Raw genomic sequence first — 9,313 nt, 5'->3', positions numbered from 1 at the left:
CCATAATCTCTTGAGAGAAGTTGAAGCTCCATCCCCCAGACTCTGAATTAGCAAGGAGTAATACACTGATGCCTCATGACCATGGACCAGGTGGTCCAGCTATAAGTACCTGAAGAACTGAGATCTGGGAATCCTAAAATGTTGGACTAAATTTTCAAAAGATCTCAACCCACCACTCTCATATAGGTCACAGAGCATAATAACAATCCACTCCGACCAGCAGGAAGTGAACTCACCAATACGCAACTTTGGGTTTAGCCATGTGCTCCAGGCAAGATTTAAAAATAAATGTCTGAATTAAACACTCTGGACACTTTTGTCCATAGTGCATGCATATGCGAGATAACAGGGTGCGACTTAACGTCTCCAATTAGTTTAACAGAGAGGCTTTGCAATAGTAAAATAGGGGCAAGAACTTTCTGTTCAATACCAAACCAGGGAGGGGCTCTCTCAGGTGGAAGTGACCAATGAGCCAAATGTCTGAGACCGATTGCATAATAATAAAACAAAATCTTGGGTAGGCTTAGCCCACCTTTGCCAACCGGCCTATGTAACTTATTGAAATGTAACCTGGGACGCTTTCCATTCCAAATGAAAGACTTCGCTATGCTATCAAACTGCTTGAAATAAGAGAGGGGGACATCTACAGGGAGAGATTGTAATAGGTAGTTGAATTTTGGAAAAAAAATCATTTTAATAACATTAACCTTCCCAATCATAGATAAATGAAATGAAACCCACTTGCCCACATCACTCGAAAACCTTTTTATTAAAGGGTAAAAATTAACTCTAACAAAATCAGACAAATTTGCTGGGAATAAAATAATAATGCCCTGTTTGGGCCACTGGAAGGAGCCGGCTGAAATTCCGATACTGGGCAGTATGCTGTCCAGCTTCGGATTTAGACCAACTGACTCTGTAACCTGAGAACTTAGAAAAGGAATTAATATTTCTATGGAGGCAAGGCATAGATCTAGTGGATCGGAGACAAATAATAAAATATCATCTGCGTAAAGCAAAATCTTATGTCCCATACCTCCCGCCATCACCCCTGGAAAATCATCCTCCTTTCTTATCGCAACTGCTAATGGTTCAAGGGTAAGACAATAATGGGGAAAGAGGAAAATCAGTGGGGCCAGTGCCCAGACAACAACTTTTGGAGGGGGCCCTTGGAGATAATTGGCCCCGGGGCCTTTGCAAGACATAATCCGTCCCTGGCCACTGTCCATAATAAAGTAGTCTGAAATGAATCCATTTGTTTGTACCACCACTACTAGGTGTCTATATAGTAACTTAATCCATCCAATAAAAGTCTTCCCGAACCCGTCTGTTTCCAACATCTTAAAAAGATAATCCCTTTCTACCATATCAAATGCCTTTTCAGAGTCAACTGAGATGGCAGCGACCAGAGACTGATCATTCGCCACTGACCACAAGATATTGATGTAGCGCCTTATGTTCTCTGAAGAGCATTGGCCCCGAATAAACCCCACCTGATCTATATGTATTAGAGATGTCTTAACTTTACTTAATCGGTTAGCCCATATTTTTTGTGAAATCAGTGAAATTGGACGGTAACTCTTACAGTTGCTTGTATCTTTGTCCTTTTTAAGAATCATACTGATCCGGGCTTGGTGTCATGGTTGGCAGAAGCTTTCCATTATTTAGTGATTCCCTATAAACTTTGAATGCTATCCAAAGTCTTTTTAGCAGTTAGTCCACTCGGCACCATCTTTGGAAAGCTACAAATGCATTTCCAATCTACTTGAATGGGGAAAGACCAAAATCTCCAAAACAGAGAACATATTTCAAATCAGAAGTCAAATCTGAAAATACCGGGATGATAAAGTGTTTTATTTTAACTCAGATTACACTAAAAAATAAAATGTTCCAGCTTGTATAGATATACAAAATGATTGATTGACAGGCGATGTCTGTGTCTAAAAAAAAAAATAGGTGATTGGCTATTTTAAGGGAAGGCGGGACTTCCTTTCTACATCCATTGATGGTTGGGCATTCCAATTTTTCCCATTAATTTAATAGAAGGAACCGCCCTGTTATCTGACACTTTCACTCATACATTGTAGCAACCCTTGCGGCAACACTGAGAATACAGCGCTATAACGGGTAATGGATGGACAAGGAGGCAAACAGTCAATTCTGCATTATTCATCTCTCTCTCTCTCTCTCTAACTGGTTCCTCCAGCTCGTCTTTATCCCTCTCCAGGCTGATTAGCCAGATCCAGGGCCAGTTGTGTGTCCTCACACCCCGGCCCCACCCTCCTTATCGTCACAATCTTCCATCACGACTCAGGCTGGGGAAACCCCCAATATGATGCACTACCCTCCCATACTGGAGGGGAGTGTTGCCCTTTCGATAGTGCCTGCCGACAAGTCTTCCCCACTTTTCTGAAGCCCTGGGAGAGATGGGGGGTGGGAAAGGGGAGAGGGAAAGAGCTAGGCGGAAAGACAGAGAGAGAGAGAGAGAGAGAGAGAGAGAGAGAGAGAAAAACTTGCTCACCGGTTCCCAGACACACTGTCGCCTGGTCCTCAACTGCTCCACTGTACTCTGGTGGATGACAGCTCGCTCCTCTGACCCCTGGCGGATGGAACCGCTCCTCCCCTTCACCGGTGGATGGCAGCAGATCCTCTGGCTCTTGCCGGCTGGCAGCGATCCCTCCTTCCCCAGGCAGACGACTGCAGCTGCTCCCCTGGTGGATAGCAGCGGTGAGGACTCTGCGACTGCGCATCCCTCCTCCCTCCTGGGTTTAGGCACCAATGTAACGGGGTAAGGGATGGGCAAGGAGCAGGCAGGAAGCGGTTAAACAGTCAACATAAAGTTTAATATTGAAACTCAACATAAATCAAACATTAACAAACGCAGACACACATGCAACGCAGGCGTGTGCGTCTCTCGAACTGGTTCCTCCAGCTCTTTTTTATCCCTCTCCCGATTCAGGGCCGGCCATGTGTCCTCGCAGCACGGCCCTTCTCCTAGTCACAAGCATGTACTTGTGTTAGTTATAAATTGCGCTAATACACATTTCACAATGCATCGATGCATGAAATCCAGTTTGCGTAGCAAGATGCGCCTGCGTTCATGTAGTTACGTTGAGTATGTTTGGGCCTTTACCATAGGCGGAAATCGCGGAGGGGTCAGGACCCCCCCATCTGAGGGTTGCCCCCCCCCCCTTAAAATATCAGTAAAATATGTTTATTGTAAATAATATAATTATATATTCTTAAAATAATTGTTTAAGAAATAAAAGAATACTAATGCAAACGGGGCAACAACAAAAAAGCTTCAAAAATAGCTCTTGGGAATTGTTACGTTTATTGTCCCCCCCCAACATTTTGATGAAATTTTCGCCCCTGGCCTTTACGCAAGTATGCGCTGTATTCTCAGCGTTTAGCAAGAGGCGCTACAGCGGATTTACTTTTTTCAGTCAACAACTGTCATGGCAGAGCAGCAATTTGTGGAGTGTCTTGCCGAATAAGTAAAATTATACAAACATATTTTTCTATTGTCTTTTTAGCAAATACAAAAGAACACACTTCTAAACTGTAGACTACATGTTGACTCCACCACATCCGGTTTCGTGGCGCCTAAAACTCTTTCGCCCCCTTGTGGTCAAAGGTTTGTAATTGCCAGAGCAACGCAAGAGTGCACGTAATGCATGTACAAAGCGACCACGCGTTGGCCGTGCATTGGCGATGCGCTCACATCTATGTACTTGTTTGAAGCATGTTTGGGCCCTAAACCTGCTATATTGGATTTCTGGTGTTAAACTGCCACCACACTGGTTAAGCTGGTCTGGTTTTATGATCAGTCTAAAAGACTGCCAGCTGAACCGCTAAACACAATCTTGTGATTAAATCTAGTACTACTACTCATTTGTTAGTGGTTCTTGATTAAAGAATTTGGTAAATGAAATACAAACATACAAGTGCTCAATTTGCCAATAGCTGTGCAATGTTTAAGCATCAGGTTTGAACAAAGTTTATACACAAAGTATTTTATCAAAAGTTTAGTAAAATGCTTTTTTCAGTTTTTTTTTTTTTATTATTATTTTTTTAGGAGTTTTTGTTTGAAATGTACCTACCAGTGCTTAAGTATTTTTATTTTAATCAACTGCAGAGCAAGAATTTCCACTAATGTCCCATAGGAATTTTTAGTTTAACTACATGTCTGGAGATAATGTAATCAACTTTTGTTTGTCCTGTGTCAATGTGCGGGCAAGACTTTGGGAGTAAAATAATCTTATGAAAATAAGGAAGTATCATTCCATGTCATGTCATTGATACACTACACATTATTGAAATATTTTAGCCAGATCAAAATCAGCCATTTATCGGTTTATATATGCAGGTGTCAACAATAGATCACGTTATTCCGTAAATAACAATAATTGATACTGAATGCAAAACTAAAATCTGTATCTTTAAAAATACCTTTATTGTACACTGACAAATAAAAAGGCATTAGGATAGCAGATATTATGCACTTCTCCCCAAGATTGTGTTTTTCCAGAAACACTTCACAACATTAAATGAGGGTTGAGTATCAAATTAAGAAAAAGAAAATCTGTATGACACCATAAACAATTCAAATAATGTTCCTCTTTATCTACAACCAAAATGTTATTTACAGATTATACAAAAAGTCCAAAAAGTCCAAAGAGTGACTGCACAATGCTTTGTCAATGTCCCTAAAGTCATGGGCTTAAGTGCCCTCTACTGGACTCTGTGCTTATAAAACCAGCAGAGGCCTTTGGTGAAGTTCCAGCCAAGTGAGATGGAGAGAACATACAGGAGTCCAAGCAAAGCAAAGGGGTACAGAAGCACCGCTGTGTTCTTTAAGAAGGGGAGTGCTAAAAAGAGAAAGAGAAAAAATGAGGTTTAGATAAAAGCAGTTATTAGGGAAGACTAGAGGCATCTGTAACACTTTAACATATTCCATAAACTCACAGACGGATGCAAATCTACCTGCAATCTTAACATTAAAAGTCCAAAATAATATATTTACATTGCAAAAGACTAAATCATAAGTTATGGTGGTTTTTTATTTAAGAAGAATATCTCAACTCTTTAGGTCCATATAATGCAAGTGAAGGGTGGCTGAAACTTTGAAGCTCCAAAAAGTGCATAAATGCAGCATAAAAGTAATCCATATGAATCCAGTGGTTTAATCCATGTCTTTAGAAGCAATACGATAGGTGTGGGTGAGGAAAAGATCAATCGAAGTCCCCTTTTTACTAATAATTCTCCTCTCTGCCCAGTAGGTTGCGTTATGAAGAATGCAAATTATCAAAAACAAAAGACGAAGAATGTGAACGCAGAGATTTATAGTAAAACAGGATATACACATTGATCTGTCTCTCACCCACACCTATCATATATTTTCTGAAGGCATGGATTAAACCAATGGAGTCATATGGATTACTTTTATGCTGCATTTATGCACTTTTTGGAGCTTAAAAATTCCAGCCACCATTCACTTGCATTGTATGGACCTACAGAGCTGAGATATTCTTCTAAAAATCTTTTCTTGTGTTCAGCAGACGAAAGAAAGTCATACACGAGTAAATGATGAGAGAAATTTCAGTTTTGGGTGAACTATCCCTTAAATATCTTAAGTTAACATGTAAATTTTGATAGCCCCAAAAGAATAATTTTATTGCTTTTTATAAATATACTTAATATAATACAATTGTAATTATTAATAATAATATAACTGCTAATTATAATACAATTATTATAATTGTAGTAATTATTTATATTACTGAATATTTTTCGGCTTTATATTCTACTATTTTTAGCGCTCAGGAATAATGTGTATGAAGGCAAAATAACCGCTGCCAATATAATAATTTGTTATTACAAATATTTGACTAAAAAATACAGATCAGCAGTTAAGTCACAAATAATCTTTAGATAGAAACTTTGATTAAATAAAGTTTTTGATATATATAAAATAAAATAAAAAGTTGTACAATTTTAATATAATGGCAGATTGCCCCCGATCTTGTAATTAAGATAAAATCTTGCACAGAACTAATTTAATTTTAGACAGAAGATCCAGAAAAGCATTTTTGTACCTCAAAATCAAAAAATGTCTTCATATGCTAAATAAGTGTAGCTTGTTTGCCATTTCACAAATTTAAAGCATTACAAGTCGGATCGCCCATACTAGTAACAACAAACTGTCATAACTTCCAATCAGATTACGTACCATTGTAGCCCAGGAATGTAATGTAAATATAGTAACCGATGGCGATAAGCCACAAAGTGTTCCCCACGAAATAACCCAGGAACCAGTCTGCACTTATAACCACAACATCTGTCGGGAAAGCAAAACACATTAACAAACACAATAATTCAAATGAGTGCAGATTATTTGTTAAACCAGTAATTTACTCACGGTTGATGAAGAAAAGCTGTAAAAAGTGCAGAATGACCAAAAGTGGGTAGAAGGCATTTAGATGGACATCAAAAGCATACCCCCACTCCACATCATAATCTCTGTTGGGGTGTTTCATAAGGTATTTATTTGTGACAAACCTGGAAAATAATCATTAAACTGATTATGATGTTGAATAAAATGTAAAAACACTTTATCTATTATTACATCATGCACAAAAATCCAACAAATACACTACATGTATAATCTGAAACACTTGACATCTCCGTTAGTATGTCTGCATCTAATTTCCTGAGTTAAAACAAATCTTTTTACAATTAAGTTTACAGACCTTGTTCTCCTATTAAAAAAAAAAAAAAACTCTCCAAAACCGAGAGATAGAAACTGGATCATTACAGTATCAAGGACAACATTTAGGGCATTCACAATCTTATCACAGCTGGGATAGGCTCCAGCCCCCCGCGACCCTGTACACAGGATAAGTGGTTGACGATGGATGGATGGATGGACAAACTTATCACAGCCTGAAAACCTGTATATGTGTGTGTAAGTGTGTGTGTGTGGCATCTTACCACATGAGTGTGGATATAAGCAGCCCGACTCCAATACAGTCAATGAAAACGACCCAGAGCAACAGTGTCAGTGTCTCCACAAAACCCATTTCTAGAACCAGACCAAAGCCCACCGTCGACACTGCATAGATAACATGAAGTTTCCTTAAATAATTGGTCATTACAGGAATATTCTATACAAGAATATTCTAAAAATCAGCAAAAATCAAGGTTACAGTAAGGCACTTACAATGGAAGTGAATGGGGCCAATTTTTGGAGGGTTTAAAAGGCAGAAATGTGAAGCTTACATTAAATCTTCTGTTAAAACGAATTATTATGTGAGCTGTAAAGTAATTTAAATAATCATTTTTATGGTTGTTTATGGGTTTAAGCTGTGCCATTTTGTTGTCATGGTAACGAATTTGTAAAATTGGATATAACTTTAGACAGAAAATGTTAGTAAACAATTTTATCACACTAAAATCATGTTAACACACATACTGTTTACGTCTTAAGACTATATTTTAAAACAGTGAGTATTTTAACATTTACGGATTTGCCCCATTCATTTCCATTGTAAGTTCCTTTAAAGGGGTCATGACATGCCTATTTTTTTTTATTATTTTATTATGTCCCTTGAGGTTCACTTATGATATCCGTTTTTTGCACACAACTAACTTGTATCGAACCCGGAATATTCCTTTCAATTTTAGCGTATGTGTACATCTGAATTGCTAGACTTAAATTCTGTTCTCCTACATATGTAACTGCATATTATCAGCCAACCCATTCTCTAGTTACCAGTATCAGCATCTGCCATATTAGTCAGCTACTGTTTCAATTCCCTTCCTTTGTTTCCCTTAGCAACTCAAAGTACTGACCACACAGCCAGATGCTGAGCAGCACCAGGAAAGCAGGGTCATCTCGGGCCCACTGGTCTTTAGTCTGTTTACGATAGTGGAAGTTGCGGTACACTTTCTGCGGTGATGTGAACAGATAGAGCATCTGCCATATGGCAAACTCAAAATCCATATGTCTGAAGTGCAGGAGTCGCCGCAGGTACTTGTAGCGCTTGGCGCCGGCAGTGTGGCGTGCTGCATCCCGCTCACTCAAACTGCCATTGCGATGGATCGCCGGGAAGCTCGTCGGCAACATACTGTAGTTGGACCAGAAAGAAAAGAATTGGACCAGAATGACGTTATTACAACCATTTTTTTATTCAATGTCATATGCTTGTAAAACTTGTTAATGAAAACATTATTAAAATGTTAGTTTTTTTTTTCTTTAACATTTAGTATAAAAATTATACATTTTTTTGGACTCCAATGTTTATGTTTATTATTGATATTACTCTTTACAGAATTAATCTTCTTATAGATGCGGTGACAAAAATCTGTTTAAGACATTTTGGCTAACTGGGTCATTATCAACTACGGTAAACCCAAGAAGCACAACAGGCTCATAAACTATCATTATATTTTATACTTAGATAGTTATGTATTACAGTAGGTGCGAAAGATCTGAGCTAAAATCTAAGAACTCAAGAACCAGGATTTATAGTCAAATTAACAGCCCTGACAGGTACTTGCCTGTTAAGATCTATAATGTAAACAGGTAATGCTGATTCTATATCAGTTCTTTCATTCTTAATGGCTTTATACACTCAGTCAGGCCCGGGAGAAGCCGCTCTAATATAACATCGAAATTAAATCACTGTTTAAATACAAAACTTTCAGCTAGTCTTCGTGTAACTACGAGTAATCATGCTTTATTAAGAATAAACAATATAATGCGAGGCGCAAAACAGGACAGTGGGTATTTCTGTTGCTCTATGGGCATTGTTCCTTGATAATAAGCTGGTAAACCAAGTTATTTACAGTATTTTCCGCTCTATATGTATATATAACACTCACCTGCTTTTCCAGCAGTATTAGTGAATTCACGAAGCCAATGTGTGTTTATTCAAGTGAGTCAAAAAACAATGCAGCAGCCGTGACATGTCAACTTCCTGCCTCAACTGAACACGTAGGACAGCATTTCCGTATCCGACACGATGACGTCACAATTCTTCTTCTTCTTGTTTAATGGCGATTAACTCCTAAGGAGCATTATCGCCACCTACTGTACTGGATAGCAACTGAACCTTGGGTGATAAGTCTGAAGTTTAAAACTGTTTCCTCTTCCTTCCTACCAATGGACCATTGACTAAATATCTATATCATCCCACACACATCACCAGTATTTATAGTACCTGCAATAGAAGCTTCATTGAGTTTCATCCGGCGCTGCGTGTTCAGCTCCTCCGTCCACACTCAGCCCCCATGGCGGGTTCAACTTTAC

General features: G+C 38.7%; 1 protein-coding gene across 1 annotated transcript; it reads right to left on the bottom strand.

Moving 5' to 3' along the window:
* Nucleotides 1-4,469: 4,469 nt before the first annotated feature.
* unc50 (unc-50 homolog (C. elegans)) lies at nt 4,470-9,015 on the bottom strand. Its single transcript, XM_052130809.1, has 6 exons — nt 8,887-9,015; nt 7,855-8,129; nt 6,994-7,114; nt 6,422-6,561; nt 6,233-6,340; nt 4,470-4,871 (listed from the first exon to the last, which is right to left on the bottom strand). The coding sequence occupies exons 2-6, from the start codon at nt 8,126-8,128 to the stop codon at nt 4,735-4,737; spliced, it is 780 nt and encodes a 259-aa protein (XP_051986769.1). The 5' UTR covers nt 8,129; nt 8,887-9,015; the 3' UTR covers nt 4,470-4,734.
* Nucleotides 9,016-9,313: the final 298 nt, after the last annotated feature.

This window comes from Xyrauchen texanus, chromosome 7 (assembly GCF_025860055.1).
Source record: "Xyrauchen texanus isolate HMW12.3.18 chromosome 7, RBS_HiC_50CHRs, whole genome shotgun sequence".
In the NCBI taxonomy this organism is placed as follows: Eukaryota; Metazoa; Chordata; class Actinopteri; order Cypriniformes; family Catostomidae; genus Xyrauchen; species Xyrauchen texanus.
This window is presented reverse-complemented; position numbering and strand designations above follow the sequence as displayed.